Raw genomic sequence first — 20,931 nt, 5'->3', positions numbered from 1 at the left:
TGACAAAAATATGCTTTCAAGTATTTCTGCAGAAATTTGATATAGTTTGCAATTTATATTTTGATTAAAAACAAAAGTCCAAACATTTAAGGTTTTATAGAGTCTGTGTTTATAAAAAAGACTGGGAGAAAATAATTCTAGTTCAACAACTAATGAGACTGGAAATAGAGAAAAGATACCTAAGTAAAATGTGAAATTTAAAACATGCTACTGCTTGAAAATAGCAGTGATAAAAATAAAGCCATCATCCATCTTTATCTCTTTCTGTCTGGTGTCTAGGAATCAAGGACTGAACAAATGACAAAATATTGTTGCTTTCTTAACTAAGAACAGTGTTTTTCCACATAAATTAATTTTTCTTAGAGACTTTATTTTATGAACGAGTATTTCCATGTTAGACTTTTCAGAAGAACACACATGTAAGAATGAAATGAAAAAAAGTAGTTTAAGGATTCTGTAGTATCTCATGTCTGATATACTAATCTATAAACTGGAAGATAGTATATAATATTATATTTTATTAATGATATTTTATTAGCATCTAACAATTGTTATTTTTCAGTATTCGTCAGTACAGACTGATTGTCTAACTGTATTAAAATGGCAGTAGGCAAAGAGTCAATATTTACAGGAGAAAATTGAAGTTCTTCAGCGTCTTTTCTTATTTTCTGTCTAAGAGACATTAAAGATGGCAGCAGTCAGTGGCAATCAGTGGTGTGTGAAATACTGCTGATTTTTGTATTTTTTTTCTCTTAAGCCTTATGTTTCCCGAAAAACAAAGAAAAGAAACCTTTCCTTCAATTTTTCTTTTTGCTTGGATTGTTTTTTGTTTAAGTAACAATGAGATTATGAGGAAACCATTTTTTCAGCCCTGCACACACTGTGTAAAGCATGTCACAGTGGCAAATTCTCAGAGTTTATAACTGGTTTTATCTCAGCTTGCCATTAAAGAGAGCTGGTATTTATTCCACCTATCCAGAAGTCACACACTGTATAAAATTATAGTATGTTGATCCCCTTGTTTGAACCTGTGATTGAGTGATTTAGCATTTGCTAAAGTAATTAATACAGAACATCAAAGACTCCAAAATGCTTATAAAACCCAAGAATATTTAAAAGGCTATCTGCCAATGTATATTTCCTCATAGGCAGAATTGCACTTCAGAATTGATAACCCTGGCTCCATATCAGTTTTAACATTCCTATCTTCGGAAACTCATTTGGAATGTCATTGTCATTAGTCCTTGTTTTCTTTTTCACTGAAGGTCTGATGTTAAATGTTTTCACACACAAATCCTTGAGAAAAGTTGAGATCTAAAGACAAGAGAAAGAAGCCCAGGTATTCTCAGAAGCACTATAAACATCCCCTCATGCATAAATCTGAGAACTGCTGTTTCTTCTTGAAGATATTAAGGTTCCCTACTAGAAAGAGTGTGCACACGATTTGCATCAACACCTGCAGTCAATACCATGCATGGAACCATGAAAATCTGCATAAAATAGAAGCTGTCAGTGCAGTGTAAAACATAGCATTTCTATTAGTAATCTCTACCTTCTTCGGGCTTCAAGGTGAAATCTGTAACAAACTTTTGCAGGATGCATGAACTATGTGATTTATTTATTTTTTTTTATTTATTGTGTCGGGGTTCTGTCTCATGTCCAGAGACAGAATCTCAAGCCATCATATTGTGACTCCTTGTCCTAATATTTACAGCTGAAAGCTGGGAATTGTGGATAAATACCAGTACCTTTATTCATGTGATTTTCTCTCTTTTCTTTATGTTTCATTTTTATCTTTGTTGTACTGATTTTATCTGTGCCATATAGTAACCATTTTGTGAGCAACTTTTGATAGACTGAGAAGGAAAGTACACATTAATGGCCAGCTACTTACCTATAAAAGAAAAGCATTTGTGGCTGTTTCCGTTTGGATTAGCTGATATGAAGCATATTTCATTTGAAAACTGGATTATTCCAGAATGCATTCTATTTTTATTTCTTTAGCTGAGGCTTTAGTGGGCCATATGAGACCATTATCCACTGCATTATGATCAGAAGAGATTGTAAGATTTGTGGTCCTCTTCCTACTCATAAAAGCAAAAGTCATTTAAAATGTTGCTGCAGCAAAGTTTGCAGTGAGCAGGTCAGTGCACATATATTCTTTAAAAAGCATCTCATGCTATCCTTACGAGTTCAGACTCAGGTCATCCAAAACTCTAGTAAGATACAGGACAGTTCAAATACAGTGTCAACACATTAAATAATTAATGAATGGCATCCTGGCTTATATCAGAAATAGCGTAGCCAGCAGGACTATGGAAGTGATTGCCTTCCTTTATTTGGCACTGGTGAGGCTGCACCTTGAGTACTGTGTTCAGTTTTGTGCCCCTAACTGCAAGAAAAAAATTGAGGCCCTGGAGTGTGTCCAGAGAAGGGCAACAAAGGTGGTGAGGGATCTGGAGTACAGGCCTTATGAGGAGTGGCTGAGGGAGCTACAATTGTTCAGTCTGAAGAAGAGAAGGTTAGGAAGGACCTTACTGCTCTCTACAACTCTCTCAAAGGAAGTTGTGGCAAGGTGGAGGTGAGCCTCTTCTTTCAGATGGCTTTCCTATTTATTACAGTTTGCTATGTCAGCACTAATTTTTTTCTTCTTCTTCTTTTTAGAGCTGAACAGCATATATTTCTTTATTACTGCAGTAGGAGAGAAAATAGCTACACTAGGGGAGGCTCAGGTTTAATATATGAAAAGTTTATTTTCTGAAAGAGTGGTCAGGCACTGGAGCAGGATGCCTAGGAAGGTGGTTGAGTCACTGTCCCTGGAGATATTCAAGAAATTTGTAGATATGGCACTGAGAGACCTGATTTAGTGGGCATGGTGTTGACAGGTTGGCAGTCAGACTAGCTGATCTTAGAGGTCTTTTCCAACATTAATGATTCTATGATTCTATGAATGCCTTAGTAATCCAAAGCAATATAAAGATAAAACCTTTATAGTTTTGTCTATACTAAAAATGCAAATGATTTGGGAGCAGGCAGGGACTCCTGCAAAGAAACCTGGAATATACAGAGACATCTGTAACAGTTCTAGATCAGTGAAAAGCCAGGACTATGGTATTGTATTTCTATCTAACCCACAAAACAATGCAATGGAAGTAATAATGAGAAATATACCTCTTCCTTTTTCCTTCTGTCTGAAGATCACAACTAAAAAAAAGACATTTATGATGCTGAACATCAGTATTACTCAGAGTAAGCCTGAAGGAGAAGAAGTTTGGGAGAGGTCTTATCAATGCCTATAAATACTTCAAGGGAGGGTGCAAAGAGGTTGGAACCAGGCTCTTTTCATTGTTGCCCTGGGACAGGACAAGGCAATAGGAAAAACTAAAGCCTAGGAGCTCTCATCTGGGCATCACAGGTTGCTCAGACAGGTCATAGAATATATCTTATTGGAGGTATTCAAAATACCACATGGTCATGGTCCTGGGCAATTGGCTTTTTTTTGAGCAGAGAGATTGGACCAGGGATCCATTCCAGCATAAACCATTCTGCAACTCTGTCATTCTATTACTAACACAAATAGTCTTGATCATTTCTCTCAGAATGCAATAAATTGAATTAAGCCAATATGAGTAAAAGCAATAAGTAAAATAAATATTATATGTATAGTGTGATTATTTTAAAGGCAATTACTATCAAACTGTTGTTTTGGCTGATGTTAAGCATCAGAATGTCTTTGCATAGATTCCATAAATACATTCAGTGTTAATGACAGCATCCAAGTTTTCCTAGTGCATGTCTGTGTTGCACCTTGAGCAGAATCTGCAAATTGTCTTCAATTTGTTTTATTTGTATTATGAGTGAAATTCATCCAGTTGTTTAAGGAAGGAGGAGCTATGGTCTCTACACTATACTTCTGGGAAGTGATTGTAACCTTCTACTCAAAATTACGCTCATTAAGCATTTGCTTAATGATATTTGCTATAGCATTTTTAAAAGGTAAGCTGATTAAAAATAACTGATTACTATTTTTTTTTCTCTTTTTTTTTCTCTTTTTTTTTTTTTTTTCTTTTTCCTGGCTAGTCACCTATCATAGAAATATTTAATTTTTTAACCTTTTTTTCACAGCTGTATCTTGTGGAAACCCTGGCACTCCAGCCAATGGTATGATTATATATAGTGATGGAATATTATTCTCCAGCTCAGTTATTTATGCCTGCTGGGAAGGTTACAAAACTTCAGGGCTAACTACTCGACATTGTACTGCTAATGGGACGTGGACTGGCACTGCTCCAGACTGCACAGGTCAGAAATGTATATTTTTTCCCTCTAAAGCTTTAATATAGTAAGACAAATAACCTTCCTTCTGAAATGATTATTTTGTTAGGAAAAAAAAAAAAAAAAGGCACATTTTTTCCTATTTCTCTGAATTGTGATACATAAATATTTTATGCACTTAAAGGTATATGTTTTTAATACATGCCAGAAGTTGCCAGAAATATCTTTTTAAGATGGGTACGTAGGTAACTTTTCTGTAGGTGTTTATCTTGTGAATGCCCTATGAATTAAAAAGAGGACATTGTTGCTTAGAATAGGCATTTCTCTAAAATTTTCTTTAGCTTCTTTGTAGCTTATGTACACAGGTAGGTCTAAATCAGATTTTATTTAGTTGGATGCATTGTTGTGCCTTTTTATATTATGACACAACTGAGTCAGATCTGACTCACAGTCATTCTGTGTAGGACCAAGAGTCAGGGAGCAGTGAGTCTAAGCTGCTTCACCAGAGTGGAGAGGAGCAGCCAGGCCAGCAGGTGGTGAGGACAGACCTACAGTACTGAGCAAAGAGAGCACAAGAGGTTCAGTGACAGTAATGTGGGACCACCACAGCCCAGTGATCCCCAGGCAAGTCTGCAATGACAAGGCAAATTCCAGAACAAGCTGATAAGTCGAGTTAGCAAGGTACATGGCCAGGCATAGACATACCCACTCTGTGAAAGCTCAGTGAAAGACCAAAGGTGAGACTTTGAGCTTAAATACAGTTCCCAAACAAAGGGAGAAGCCATAAAGCTGCTTTTTCCAGTGCAGTCTGATCCTAGGTTTGCACTGAATCAGAGCTGGCGTTAAGCACAAGCTCACTGGGAAGGGGGGAAAGGGCAGCAAAGTCTGTTGGTGTATGCATAGCCCTGAGGGGAAGTTACTCAAAATCATGGAATCTGTTAGAAAACCTACCTTTATCTCTTTCCTTGATAGATGTAATGACAGATAAATAAAAATTAGTTTTATCATGTTGTGGTACCAATTAAAAAAAAAAATCTCAGGAATTTCATAACTGCTAGAGTTACATTAAGTGATCTATATAAGATATACTCTTACAAATGCCTCTATCAAAACTATCACTAACGTAACAGTCTTCTATATCAGTAGAACATGCCAGTTTAAGCTAGTTTATTCCACTATGATTTTTAAGGTCCCTTCCAACCAAAACTTTTCTATGATTTTATAGATCCTAGAATTATTGATTCAAAGAATATTTGAACTCAAAATTTGGCTCAGATTATTGCAATCCTTCAAAATTTGATTTTTTGCTGGAAAAAAAAAAACCTAAGTTTTTGATTTTGTGTGAAATATGTTCAAAGTATTCTTACTTTCCACATGAAAAAAAGAAAAAATAGCTATATATAGCTTACTGCTTCATTATGTTTATTGAAAAAAAAAAAACCTTTTTTGCTTTTCCTCACTAGTGATCAGCTGTGGAGATCCAGGTGCAGTAGCAAATGGCATTCAGTTTGGAAATGATTTCACCTTTAATAAGACAGTCAGCTATCAGTGCAATCCAGGATATGTGATGGAACCTGCCAGTTCGTCTACCATGCGTTGTATAAAAGACAGCACTTGGAATCAGAGTAAACCAATTTGCAAAGGTGTGCATTTGAAAAATAGATAAAAAATACAATTTTCATACTGAATATCAATATTTAAAATAAATATAAATGATAATAAACGTGCAAATGCAACTAAAATGTGTGGATAAATATTAGTGTAAAATTTATATTGTATAAATGTCATGGCATAAAATAAGTTATAATACTAATATTAATGACTGCAGTAGGACAAAATCAGTCTGCAGTGAAGATTATGCTTGGCTGAAAATTCTCATGAATTAAGTATCCATTTACTTTTTTGGCTCTTTTGTCTTGAATTAAATGGCTGATATTCCACCAGGGGATCCTCCAACCAAGCTTGTCATTAAAGCATCCTGTGTTGCAGTATTGTAGTTATCATAAATAATCATTAGAATAAATAGGCTGATGACAAGCACTAACAAAATGGTCATAATAGATATGGAGCTGAAAGGCAAATAAGGCAGTGTGGTGAAAATTCTAAGCACTATTGCCAAAGATCAGGGAGTAAATTCAACAGCCCAGGGTGTTTGCTGCTTACAGAATGCAACCACATCTAGTACCACTTTAAAGTGTTGTCTAAGTCTAGCCTTATACTTAAATTTTGGCATCTGCAGTTGACAGACCATATCTTCTGTTATAGAAATCAAAGGGGGAGTGAATTTAAAGATGTGCTCTTTGTTGAAAGAACTGATGCATGAGAGCAAATTTGATCACTCCAGATTTCATCATTTCGTATACTTTTTCAGAAGCTGGAATACACCAGAATAGTTCTAAAGATTCTTAGGCATATAATTATGAATGAAGCCAGTGTCCATTGTCTGCTGAAAAGAAAGCAAGAAAAGGCCATATAAAGAGCTTTAGAATAAAACAAATATTTTTGTTAGATGTGTATGAATAATAATTATACCTACCTCAGTAGCCTGTTACTATCAGTGATCACAAATGAATTTGTAGAGAAGAGGCTCAGAACTAGGTGAGGTATATAATCTTCTAGCTTCCAGCAAGCTAGAGTTCGGGGACTTCCTAGGCTAGAGGTGGTATTTTTGTATTTAAATTGCTTTTCAATTTATTACAGTTTGCTGTGTCGATGCTGTTGTTTTTGTTTGTTTGTTTTAGACCTGAACAGCATATATTTATATACTTACAAAAGTATAACAAGTTATTATGTTACACTCTCCTAAACCTTAGAAAATCTTGACATTCCAACTTCTCTTTTTATGATTTAGCTATCACCTGTGGCCCCCCTCCACCAGTACTCTATGGAAAAGTGGAAGGATCTGATTATCGCTGGGGTGCTAGTGTGAGTTACAGCTGTGCTGAAGGATATCAGCTATCTAACACTGCTATTCTTTCCTGTGAGGGTCGAGGAATATGGAGGGGAGACATCCCACAGTGTTTACGTAAGTTTTCAGTGTCCATTGTGTTGGGGTCTCAGACTTTTTTTCCTCACAGTTTAAAAAGCACTTGGCTAGATCACATGCTCTGCTTGCCATTTGTTTTCCAGTTTCTTCTTAAGCTGTCATATTCTGACCTTCAATGCTTGAAAATTGTCAAGACCCTGACAAACATTTTTCCCTTTACTTAGTTCAAAAATTTCAAGCCAACTCACTTGAGACTGAATGATGTGAAAACTGCCCACATTCAGCATTGTCTACTTTGAGATTACTTGGTGAACCAAATCTAATAGACATTTAAGTATCTCAATTAAAAGGTCTGTTTTTACAGGTTAATTTTGATGCTTATATTAAATATAATAGTGACAATTATTTTAAATTGCTGTCAATAATTTATTTGAGCTTTAATACTACATAGATAAATGAACTAAGATAGCATTTCCTCTCATATTCAGTACTCCTGACTTGAACATTTCTTTTTTCTTATATTAGCGGTGTTTTGTGGTGACCCTGGTACTCCAGCAGAAGGACGCTTGAATGGAAAAAGCTTCACTTACAGATCTGAAGTTAGCTTTCAGTGTAGACCTCCTTTTATTCTGATAGGCTCCTCAAGAAGATTTTGCCAAGCAGATGGTACTTGGAGTGGAATACAACCGACGTGCATTGGTACTAATTACCATTACTTGTTCTGTTTCTGCTGAGAATGTTATTGATAAACTCTCTCAGGAGTCTAACAATTAGTTTTCCAAAGGTAGAAACTATTACACTATAATGAGTCCAGCAATTAACTTTAGAAATGTAGAAAATTTCTGTGTAAAATTAAATATATAAGTATATATTTAATTTAAAAACATAGGCTAAACAAAATTGCATATGAAGTCATTTATAAATTCACATGGTTGCTTGTCTACTGGAAATACAGAGTGTCAATAAATTAGTTCCATCTATTTATAGAGTCTTTTAGATACACAGAAGATTTTGACAGATTAAAGACTGTATTCTGTCACTGGAGAGATAAAGACACTTGTTAGAATCAATCAAATCAGAAAGATTTTTGGATCTTATGAATATGGCTGGTACAGTTCAAAAGAATGAAGTGTACAGGATCTGATCATTTGAAATGCTGGTACACTGCCAAGTGCTCCCCATTTCTCATTGACTGATGTACAAGTAATAAGCTTTTAGCATGATACATAATCCTATTAACTGTGGGAAATGCTGGACACCTGTAGCTCCCACTGAAATCAGCAGTTGACCCAGTGACTTGATTAAAAAAAAAAAAAAAAAAAAAAAAAGATTTTGGTGTGATCATAGAAAAAGACTCTCATATTTCTAAATAAAATCATTCCAATGTGGCCTGTAGCACAATTATGTTTTTCTGTCTCAGATATCGGTTCTGTGGAAGAGCTGAACTGAGCACTCAGGGAGAAGGTGAAGGGAGAAGGCATTATTATTAAAAGCATCCTGTATCTGTAAAGTAGGAAATAAATATTCAACACAGTTCATTGAAATGGGCTCAAAACTTCTTCTGTCCATGGATTTTACAAGCTGAGCAATCTGTTATATCCATGTTTTTTTAACAGATGCAAGAAGGTTTACAAAAACAAAATGCAAGGTGAATCAAATTTCAAAATGGTATCATGTCAATTCTGTTTATACTTTATATAGCATAATATAGAGGTATATGAAAATTCAGTTCCATATTTCTATTATTAGCAGTGGTATTCCATCTCATGATAACCTGTAAACAGTCTTTGAACTTCTCAATATGTTTGACTTTTATTTTCATGTTTATTTTCATCCACTTAACTTTCGAAGATTTTAGTGAAATCAGTCGAGCTCTTATGTAATGCTCTTATGATAATCAACACTAAAAGGGAAGTTGGCTGAGAGTGAAATAGCATATGTTGTATGTGTTAGTTTTTCTTCTACAGAAAATTACGAATTGTTACAGATGAAATACAGACACTGTATAATAAGACACAAATTGTGTTCTTTAAATTGCAGTCTGCACAGAAGCAGACTTGATTGCCAAGAAGGAATCAAGGAATCACATGATCAAATACAGAGCCATCCATCAGATCTGGTGCTTTGGCACTCCCAGAGAAAATACACCATCAGAATGTGAAGCGGGCACGAGTGAATCAAAATTAATTTTACATTGTGTTAATTTATACTTAAGAAAATGATCATTTATTTTTATGATCATTTAATTAGCCAAATTCTATTGGCGTATCTTTTTTTTTTTATGGGAAAAGGGCTTTATTTTTACTCTCCAGCAACAGCTGAGATAATAGTTCGTTTGAAACATTTATTTTCATGATGACATAGAGCAAATTCTATAAGAAGTAAGTATTTTACTTGCTGTAAGAAAGCAGATTTTTTTGTTGTTGTTAGAAATCTGACTTAACCATCGATCTCTTCATTGGATTCACTGTTGGATTTCATTGTATATTGAAACACGTGTGTATTAAAAATGTAATTATTATTGTTATTACCGTATATTGATGAATTAATCTTAGCAAATAGTTTTAGCCTATTCTTTCTGTGCAATAGTAATATCTGTAAATATTTCATATTTTACAATAGATCCAGCTCACAATACATGTGCAGACCCTGGCACTCCACATTTTGGAATACAAAACAGTTCCAGAGGTTATGAGGTAATTCTTTTATTTATTCCTGAAATGAAAATGTATTTGATAATCACAAATACATTGACTTATCCATAGGCTTAATTGTTTAATGCAAACTTTCATAAATTTCAACACCCTTTTTTTAACCTATAGTTTGAAGAAAGAAATTGTAACCTTGCAATACATTGTGTATTCCCTAGGAGACTTCAACAAGGAGGACTATTTATAAATTGATTACCTAATTTGATATGACATGATATAATTACTTGGCTTTCTGATCATAATTCTGTCTTACACTGATGAATAGCCAGTAAATGCCTAACAACTGGTAGCGGGTGTTGCCTTGACTCAGGTACAGTACTTTGCATTCGGATTTGTTGAATCTCCTGTGATTCAGCTGGACCCACTGCTCAAGCCTGTCTGTGTCCCTCTAAATGGTATTCCATCCCTCTGGTGTGTTTACAGCACCCCACAGCTTGATGTCATCAGCAAACTTGCTGAGGGTGCACTTGACCCCACTGTCAGTGTCACTGATGAAGATAATACAGAGTATTGGCCCCAGCACCGACCCCTGTGACATCACTCATCACTCATCTCCATCCAGTCATGGTGCTGTTGACCACCACTCACTGGACTCGATCCTGCGGCCAGTTCCTCATCCAACGAACAGTCCAACCAGCAAATCCATATTGTTCCAATTTGGAGAGAAAGATGTTGTGAGGTACCATGTCAAAGGCCTCATTGAAGTCCAGATAGATGACATCAGTGGCTCTTCCCTTGTGCGTTGATGAAGTGACACTATTATAAAAGGCCACTAGGTTGGTCAAGCAGGATTTGCCTTTTGGTGAAGCCATGCTGGTTCTGCCATATAAACTCTTTGCCTTCCATGTGCCTTCACATAGCTTCCTGTTGAAGCAGTGAAGCAATGGAGAGGAATTTAATTCCTCCATACAGAAAAAAAATGGCACAGATTGATTCACTGATAGTTGCTGAATATTTATGGAGACCAAATACTAGAAGTTAGCAAAGTTGGGTGGTGAGCAGTGGCAACAGTGACATGAAAGACAAGCCATGTCCCAGATGGCCATGCACAGCCATCATACTACAAAGTTGAAAGCAAGATCTTGATTTTTCTCATCCATTAAAATCAAAGTTTGCAACCTGGAAACTGTCTATGGAGCTGAATATCAGCTTTATTGCTTTGGAAATGATGATGGGAACATTAGTATATTGAAAAGTTTGCACCTCGTGGTCCCATGAATGGTTGCAAAGAAACAGAAAGAATGCTGTATGCAAGTTTGTCAGGGCCTAATGAACCAACACGAGGCTGAAGATGACTTTTTGCTGGATCTCATAATTGCTGGTGCTAAGATGTGGTGTCACCACTACAAGCCAGAATCAAAATGGCAGTCTGTGCAATGGAGAACTGTGAATTCTCCATTGAATAAAAACTTTAAGTTGCAGCACTCTGAGTAAAGTGATGCACGCCATCTTTTGGGATAGGGAAGGGTGATCCTCATGGATTTCCTGGAACCTGGACAAACCACCAATTCTGACCAAAATATAGCAATGCTGATTAATCTGAAGGGTCGAACTTCCAGAGTCAGGCAAAATAAGACAACCTTTCTCTTCCAGCAGGATTACGCCAGGTCTTAAACTATTTTTTTAGCCATAACAATGTCATAGCAGCTCTGAAACAGTGAGTCACCTCCACTGGTGCAGATTTTTATCAGAACAAGAGCATGGCATGCAAGCTCTTGTTCATTGCTGGTGAAAATGCATAGCTAATAGCTAATTGAAAAATATTGTTTTGTAGCCGAGAATTTGCTTTATCAAATAATGTTCTTGTGTTCTTTCTGTCTGCTATATTTTCCATGGTAAGCATTACTTTCAGAGCCAACTATATACATTGATTAACTTTATGTCAATCGATTCTTGAGATATATTTGTGACTTGAATCTGAAATATATGTACTTATTTCTGAACCTAGAGCAGTGTGCCACATGGTGTTATGATCAAATTAGCACTGCTACTTAAATAATCCTTCCAGTGTTTATTGTTATGCTTCCTCTTCTGCAATTGTGCTGTCACTGCTGTGGCTCTCAGCTTCTCAGCTCTTGATTGAAGGAGCCCAGACACTTCTTCCCTAGCCATGTCTTGCCCTCACCCCCAATGTGATTCTTGTAGTAATAGGTGCAGTTATCTCATCTTGCCCTTGTGCCCATCCCAAGCACGGCTTTAAAAATAAGTGTAATCATTGTATCTCATATGATCTTTTTATTTTATTTTATCTTCCTCTCCCACTTTTACCTGTTTTACAAGCTGTGTGACATTTATATCAGAATAATACTGGACAATTCACGTTCTAATTTCAGTTAAATACTTTTGCTCTTTTCTGGAGGTAATGGCAGATTTTAATTTCTTCTGGATTGTCTTTCTCAAGTATGTTCTTTCATCAAACTCAAATAACAATTCTATGTTAAAGGTATATATAAAAGTACTGTGATGAGATCATTGGTGCAAAAAGATGTAAACTCTTAAAACCAGTCAAGTAGATTTTTTTTTATTACTATTATTTTTGCATCTGTAAGTATGACAGTTTATGACATGGCATGATGTGCCTGATGACAGGCAGCTGATCTTTACTGTTTTTTGTTTTTGTTTTTCTCCATCTACTATCACTTCTGTATTGCCCAATTTATTTTATGCCGTTTCATTTTATACATTTTTGCTTCACTGCCCTGTGGCTTTTGCAGTATGTGCATTTTTGTTGGTTTTTTTTTTTTTCCATCAAAGTACTATAAAAGTACTTTTGTTTTTACTTTTTTTTTTTTTCCCTGCAGAAGTAAAAAAAAAAAAAAAAAAAAATAGAACTCTGTAACTACCCTGCACCTAGACCTTAATGTTTTCCTTCATCTTTTGGATCAGTGAGAAAATATTTGCAACTCATCATTACTTATTGTATCATAACTGGCAATTTCACAGGAGTCACAATGATAGTCAAGACTAGCTACACTCTCTTCTGGTTTCTGCTAGACTTGAGGTGTGTCCTTGTCAAGGCAACGAGATTAATCTGTTTAAAAATAGTTACAAATAGATAAGGCTTCAAAGCGGTATCAATTTGACCTTTAAAAATATCAGTTGATTTCCCAGGCCACTTCAGGAAGATCCAGCACTGCATTTGCTGAACATCTATCATGATAATCTGTTCTAGGTAACATTGTGTAGTTAACTTAAGTAGCCACTGTTTTGGAAGGTACTGTCAATTCTTAATATCCATTGAAGTCCTTCAATGGCTTTTACATTGTAGAGCTATCGGCAATTATATACCTACAAACTGTTTTATTAGTAGGTGTTGGTTAGTGCTCATTTGCAACATGCTTTCATTTTTTCATGTGATGTTACTTTATTAACAAATTGTATAATTACAGATAGTACTTTTTTTTTTTTTTAATTTCACCTGATCTGCACTGCCAAGGTATTCTATGTAAAACCAAAATAATGGCTTACTAGTAAGACCCACATCCTCAAATATCTTGGCCTAGAGTTATATTCTGACTACTTTTGTCAATACTATCAATAAATCTGTTTAACTAGAACTTTCACACAGTCTCTTTCTTATATTATGGAAGGACTTCCTTCATAATTTATTTTTATCTATATTTCACACTTCTGTCAGTGCAAATCCACAGAGAACTTTCTCAGTTGTTTTACACATTCTTCTGGAAAGATCATATCTCAGTTCACTGTAACAAGTCTTTCCATAACATTACTCTACTGGTTGAACATCTCAGGTAAAACAGGTATATTATAGTAAGGAATACAGTATAAGGAATTGTGGCCTGGAGTTATCAGGAATTTAATTATGGATGAAACTGCTTACAGTTTTTTCTATTTACCCCTCAAATATTTTTGATGAAGTTACACAGTGAGAAACCTTTGAAGTAGACTTTATGGTCGAGTTCTGTTGGAATTTGTTCAGTGATGTACAGCAAAGAGATATTTGTCATTTAGTTTGTCACATTGTCACCTTGTTAATATTCTTCCACTTACTGCTTTCAAATAAGATTATTGTTCGTACTCCTCATATTACTAAAAAAAAAAAAAAAAAAAAAAAAAAAAAAAAGCTTAAAAACAGTAACCAGAGGACACACTTCTGAAAAAGAAATATTTCTCTATTAGCTTACCACTGTCTTGATATCTAATTGCACAAGGTGGTTACTTCTTTCATCTAATATTCTCTTTTGATCCTTAGGTTGGAAGTACAGTCTTTTTCAGATGTAGAAAAGGTTATCATATTCAGGGATCTACAACGCGTTCTTGTCTTGCTAACTTAACTTGGAGTGGCATACAGTCTGAATGTATTCGTAAGTGCAGTTTCTTATCTAATGAGTTTGTACACTGTGCAATTTTGAAAGAGTTACAGATTAATGCACATGGAAATCATATCAAATAGTATGCTACAAAAAAGTCAGTTTTATTTAACAGTATTCTGTATGCTTTTTTTGTTTTGCTTTTGTATTTGCTTTCTGTTCTAAGAACAAATATGTATTTAGGATATTGCTTTTAAGTAAGATTTTTCAGGTGTTCTTTTCTTCTTGATTACACAGTGCACAATAATTTACTCATTAAAAAAAATGTTTTTCCTCATTAACCTATTGCATTAGTTGTTTTAGGTTAATCTTTTATCTTTGTGTGTGTCTGTGTATTGGATTAACAGAGAACAGAAAGTGGCCTGAAATTAATTTGGAATGTTTTGGGGTTTTTTTGCTAGATTTACTGAATCATAAGCTAAAAATTTACCAGAATTCAACTTTTCTGGGCTACACATGTAAACAATTAGTGTAGCTATAACTCTACATCTAATAAGTATTATCATTATAATAATTGTATTGTATTAAAATACACTGATCAAGACTAAAATATATTAATTAGAATGACCTTATATTCTTATCCCATTTCAAATTAACTTTGGATATTTATAAATCAATACCATGTACAACAGACAAAGAAGCATAAAGCCTTCACATGAAGACTGGTTCATTTGAAATTTATGATAAATTTATTTATTACAGTAACCACTCTGTATTAAGGTTCTTTGAAATGTAAGTGATACCTTAAGCTGTGACAGTACAGTATTTAAAGGACATGCAGTTACTTGTGCTTCCCCTCACTTTAATTATTTCTGGTCTTGCTATCATGATTTGACATTTTGTTCAAAAATATCTTTTTCATCTTCCCACAAGTCATACACTCAGACTATTACTGTTACAAGCTATTGATGTTTCTACAAGGTATACAAAGTTTACCTAATGACGGAATATGGTGGCATGCATTTGTTTTCAGTTAAATCAGCTAATCCTGTGGATGCTGTTTGCTATCATTTTCTAACTCACAAACCCTTTGCAGCTCATGCGTGCAGGCAGCCAGAGACACCGGCACATGTAGATGTGAAAGCAATAGATCTTCCTACTTTGGGGTATACTTTGGTGTATACCTGTCAGCCGGGATTTTTTCTTGCTGGTGGATCAGAGCATCGGACATGTAAGCCAGATATGAAATGGACAGGAAAATCACCTATTTGTAAAAGTAAGTCATTATTGAGTGATATGTTGTGCCCTACTTGGATGGATTTCATTTTCCCCAACATTTGGCTTTTATATACTTGGACTGAACTTTCCTGATTACTGTTTAAAAATGCATATGACACAATAGTTTTTTATTTTGTGAAATAAACCATTTTAAAAGTTAAAGTGAGGACAACATCTACAATTCATCGAGGAGAAGATGGATGTATGTGTATGTATGTATGTATGTATGTGTACACACATACATGATTTTACTCCTTCCCAGCAAACAAGAACAACAACAAAAACCAACATAATATAAAGTACTACTCTTGATTATATTTCTCCTAATGTGTATGGCATAGTATTAAAAGAGTATTTCAATGTCCTCAGTTTTTAATATATGATTTTCCAGAAGTAAGAAAAAAGTATTTCATTGCAGTTGTCTTTTAGATTCGTTCAGGAATTCTTTTCGACTAAGAAAAACATCCATAATTTTAAAAAAGCAACAAACTAATAAATAGATAAATTAAACCTCTGTTTGAACCTGATTCCACTTTTATTTGTGTCCGTGTAAATTTCCTATCATTTTCTTATAATAATGAGTATGTAATTGTGAGGGCTGAATTTGTCCTCTACATGTGAATAAACATGGATAAGTACCTAATCCAGCAAACCTAAAAAGTTAATTTTTGTAACAGGAGCAAAAGAAAGTCAATCAGATGCCATGGGAAAGATGGTTGCAATACTACATGTAGGTCTAATGTGTCAAACAACTCTAAACAGATTTGAGGTTAGAATTGTAGTTTATTTTATAGTTTTTTGCTTCAACTAGAGAAGTGTAGTCTGCGCATAAAAATTAATCTTACTGTAGATGTGTAAAGGAAGATTTTTCTTGGGTAATATGTATTTAATACATTAAGGTAAAAGTTCTTGTATTCTTTCAGTTGATTTTCTTTTTTATTGTCATGCAGTCTTTAGATATAATTCTCTTTGTGCACTCCACACTTTTTGTTCTATTTTATCGCTTAAACAATCTAATATGTTAGATTTAAGATTTTCTAAAGAGAAAGAACCAAAATTTATGTAAGACAGAATCTACTACCAGACAGCGATTTTCAAATTTCTAACAATATGAAGCCACAGCTTTAGCTGAAATCAATGGACATAACTGCTGAGAACATCAGTAGTATAGCAAATGATACCTCTTGTGATTCTTTCCCATGATATCTGATCGTGTCTTCTTAACCAGATGTCTTTTGCTAATCTGTAGCAAACCTTATTAATGCAGTTTGTTATATTTAGCATAATATTATGCACAATTAGATATAATACTTGTCCCTTAAATAAGGCTCTCTTTTATAGCAGAGACTGATATAAAATTATAGACTTAAGTGTATAAAATAATTACATAACCAGAGAACTTTCCACAGTAAAAATGTTGCATTTCTAAATTACTTTCTGATGGCTTTTGTTTAAGTGGTTAGGTTTGAACATGTTAAGTATTCAAGACGTCAGTTACTTCTGTTTTAAATATAATTTTATTGCATAAGGGATAATTGCATCGATCAGGCATTGTTTTAACATTCTATTAAAAAAGTAACAAATATGTTCATGAAAATGATAATTTGTCTTTTTACTTGTAGGTAAAGGAGTGAGAGAAGTTAATGAAACAATAACTAAAACTCCAGGTTTGTATACAAGAAGAGTTTTAGATATAAACAAATAAATTGATTCACACCCTAGTTTGCTATGGATGATAAAAACAACTTCCAATATTTAAAGCAGGTTTTTATATCTCATTTCAAAAGGAATATAAATGTTGAGGTCATTCAATAACAAGTACCACATTAAACCTACTCTATTAAATTATTTCCCAAACAACTATTTTATATTTTAAACAATACCAATTCTGTGAACCACATATACAAAGTAAATAAATAAATAATTAAAATCAAGGCAGAAAGATAAATCATATAAACAGGAAGTAGATTTGAATGAGTTTTATATCAGAGAGATTGCTATAACTGAGAGCCTTATAATGAACATAGACTATAAGTTTAGGGGCTGGGTTCAAAGTTCAGTCTTATACATTGTAAGAAACCAGGAAAAAAAAAATTCAGTTTTGGAAATTTTCTTGGCTTTTATTTCATAGAAACTCTAATTTTTCTGGTACTCTATGCCAGGGTTTTCTGAACTGTGTGGACCATAGGAACGTTTGCACAGTCACTGTTGCCATCCAGCCAATGGCAAAAGAGTAATATGTAGGGTAGCACCTTTATGTAGTAGATCTTTTAATCATTTTCTGAAAATGAGAGACCTATTGTTTTTACTGTTCCATTTAATTCTGAAGAGATTTTTTTCACCAAATAAAAGAGTTTGCAACTCTAAATTCTGAGTTTTAGTAAACTACAGGGAAAACGAGATGAGTGCTTAACAGTCACAGCAATTCACTGAAGGACTCTGTAAAACATGAGATAAAAAGGTGCTTCTGCTAACAATTAACCTTCCCCAAGGGTATTTATATTAAGAATGTCAGGTGAAACCTAAAGTTAGTTCTTTCCAAACACATCACTTCTATAGATTTGCAATAATTCAAGCCATAGTGTGTATTCATTCTAATAAAAAAATAATCTTCATTTACTGGAGAATTCATCTCACTCAACAGCTAAGCTATCCATCAATCTGCTACCACACAGGTTTTGAAGTTCAATGCCACATTAAAATACAGACCAAATCAAGTGCATTCTCTTTGCAGAGCATCAGTATCTCACCATGTCATGTTGTTTATGACCTGTTTTAATATATAAGTGATATTTGAAAGGTATTTTTGAAAAAAATATTGACTATTTTACTATGTTGCTACTGAACATGCCAACAGTGGTAAGCAGTGATTTGAAATTGAGTAATAAATAGCAATAACTAAAAAGTAAAAGTTTTAAGCTATATTTTTTTTTTAATTATAGATTTTACTGAGTATAGAACGCTGTATTTTGGAACATTTTCTTTAGTATGCAGTCTGTCTTTTGGTAGAATTCCTTTTGCTGCTATCTTAATGGTTTTAAGCTAATATTTCTCAACTAAATTTTTGATAACACAATAGATTAATTTTCTGATTGTTACCTTTCAGTATTTGAATAGAAATTGTTGTTTATTGTTTATCAAATTGCTATTTTTCCAGAGTTAATGCTTTTATATGAAATAGTAATATTTTAACAGTAAATTGTAATGAAATATAAGTTCTAAATAACTAGTTCTCTCAGTACCCATAAGAAGTTTTAAGATCTAAAATACTGTATGTGTTTGCCATGGTTCTCATTGTTTTGAGCAGCCTTTGCAAAACTTGTTAGGAAGCTGTTTTAATTAGTAGGCATGGATTTTCCCATTTTTCACATTCAGAGAGGAATCCATAGCTGATTCGGTGTTTGTATAACAAAAGCCATTCCATTTTTATCATTCTGTTCTTGTGTGGTGTGTGGGGGAGGAATGGACATTGCAAAATCTGAGCAGAATGGGGTCAAAGCCACTCTGATTCTACAGCTGTCTCCCCAGGGCACAGATTAACAGCTGTTATTGGCACTAAAAGGGGTCAGAGATAGAATAGAAGATGTTAAATGTGACAATAAAGTGTGGTGTCAGCTCCTTTTTAACGAAGTCTTACATATTAACTATCAAAGCTGTTAACAGTTTCATGTCATAGTTGACATTCACCTCCACAGAATTAAATTCAGACACGTTTTTAATTGATGAATTTATTTTTAATTGGCGAATAAAAGACAAACATACTTTTAAAATGTTGAGTTTCAGATTCACTGTAAGTCACTGTTGTAGCTAAACAATGACAAATATTTAGGAAAATAACTCTGAAAGACCTTTGCAGGAAATATATGATTTTTCAGGAATGAGATCCATGAAAAAAATTCATCATTAATGTGTGGAGAAAATATATGGAGTCTAAAAAAGAATGATACAGACTTGTGGTAAACTGTACCTGGAATTCAATGAAAAAAGTTGAGGTATTACACACAGCGTTGTGTTATTCATGAAACAAGCAGGATGGCCTAAGCGTATCTCCTTCCTTGAGAATAACCTCCTATTTTTTTTCATGATATACTGAAGGTAGGGGTTTGAGGGAAAGAGTTTATTATTTTTCATAGTCTTGGGGACATGTGCTCAAGCTATGAAATTTGATGTTATTGAAAGACGTATATTGCAGTGGAAAAGTATAATATAGTACAGTCAATTGTGTGGGAAGGTCATTAAAGTCACTGTCTTTAAGATTGTAAACTTGTTACTGTAATACCTCCTTAGGAACTAAAGAGCAGAGTTATGGCTAGAAAGTTTGTTGCTTTGTTGTAATTTACTGTTCTGTTTGTTTGTTTGTTTCTCTCTCTCTCTCTCTCTCTCTCTCTCTCTCTCTCTCTCTCATTTTTTATTTTGTTTGTTTGTTTGTTTGTTTGTTTTTCCTGGCCCACTTAGTTCCTTCAGATGTGTTTTTTGTAAATTCACTGTGGAAAGGATTTTATGAATATCTAGGAAAAAGGCAGCCTGCTACTCTTACTGTTGATTGGTTCAACACTACAAGCAGCAAAGTGAATGCCACATTCACTGAAGCATCCAGCCTACAACTCAAACTATCAGGTAGGTTCAGAATTCAATATTACAAAAAGAAAAAAAGCAGTCTTTTTTTTTTTTTTTTTCCCTGTCCAGTTTTGTTTTATTTTCTCCTGTACAGAAATGAAGGAAAATATTTACGTTTTCTATACAAACTTTTTACTGCTTATTTTGCAAAAGGAGAGGTGATAAAAATAGCAGTCACTTTAGCAGAGATTTCAGTCAATTTTTATGTGTTTACTCAACAATTTTTCCCGTTACATTTCAAATAAGTAGTGAGATGTTTGTTGTTGTTGTTGTTGTTTTAATCTTGGACTTCTGGATAGTACTGATCTTTGAATTCATGGGTAATATTGAAGTGATAGGCAAAGTGAATTTTAAGAATTTTAAGAATTCATTTTAATATTTGTAATACTGCAAGGCTCCATTGTACAGTGATTAATGTCTGCATTTAAACAACTTGGTCTTCAAACTAGTATGATGTACAGAAGGTGCAGATAAATTAAATAGTTTTATAAATTATGCATACCTTTTAATCAACATCCTATATTATTTTCAGCAAATCTGATTTGAGTTCTGACCTAGCCTCTGATCACAGTTATATTTGTAATGATCGCTGTCAGCTATCAGTACCTTCCAAGGTCAGAAGTTCAGAGAGAATTTATATAGTACATTTCCTTCTTTGTATCAACTGATATTTATCTTTCCAATATATTATGATGTGAGTAAACACAAATTTGTCCAGTTCTAATTGACAGTTACTTTAGAGAGGAAATAATTATATTTGTATTCAGAATTATTGAATTTGTGCATGAAAAGA

At 34.1% G+C, this 20,931-nt stretch overlaps 1 protein-coding gene across 1 annotated transcript in view; it reads left to right on the top strand.

Annotated features, from left to right (window-relative positions):
* The window catches only part of CSMD1 (CUB and Sushi multiple domains 1), a 990,707-nt gene that overhangs the window by 957,244 nt on the left and 12,532 nt on the right, over positions 1–20,931 (top strand). Inside the window, exons 58-66 of the mRNA XM_042877582.1 lie at positions 4,126–4,302; positions 5,739–5,918; positions 7,127–7,300; positions 7,787–7,960; positions 9,884–9,957; positions 14,186–14,297; positions 15,340–15,519; positions 17,144–17,188; positions 19,977–20,138. Of these exons, the coding sequence (XP_042733516.1) occupies positions 4,126–4,302; positions 5,739–5,918; positions 7,127–7,300; positions 7,787–7,960; positions 9,884–9,957; positions 14,186–14,297; positions 15,340–15,519; positions 17,144–17,188; positions 19,977–20,138 (1,278 nt within the window). The remainder of the gene's footprint in view (positions 1–4,125; positions 4,303–5,738; positions 5,919–7,126; positions 7,301–7,786; positions 7,961–9,883; positions 9,958–14,185; positions 14,298–15,339; positions 15,520–17,143; positions 17,189–19,976; positions 20,139–20,931) is intronic.

Source organism: Lagopus leucura, unplaced genomic scaffold (assembly GCF_019238085.1).
Source record: "Lagopus leucura isolate 7727_CA_CO unplaced genomic scaffold, USGS_WTPT01 Super-Scaffold_73, whole genome shotgun sequence".
In the NCBI taxonomy this organism is placed as follows: domain Eukaryota; kingdom Metazoa; phylum Chordata; class Aves; order Galliformes; family Phasianidae; genus Lagopus; species Lagopus leucura.
This window is presented reverse-complemented; position numbering and strand designations above follow the sequence as displayed.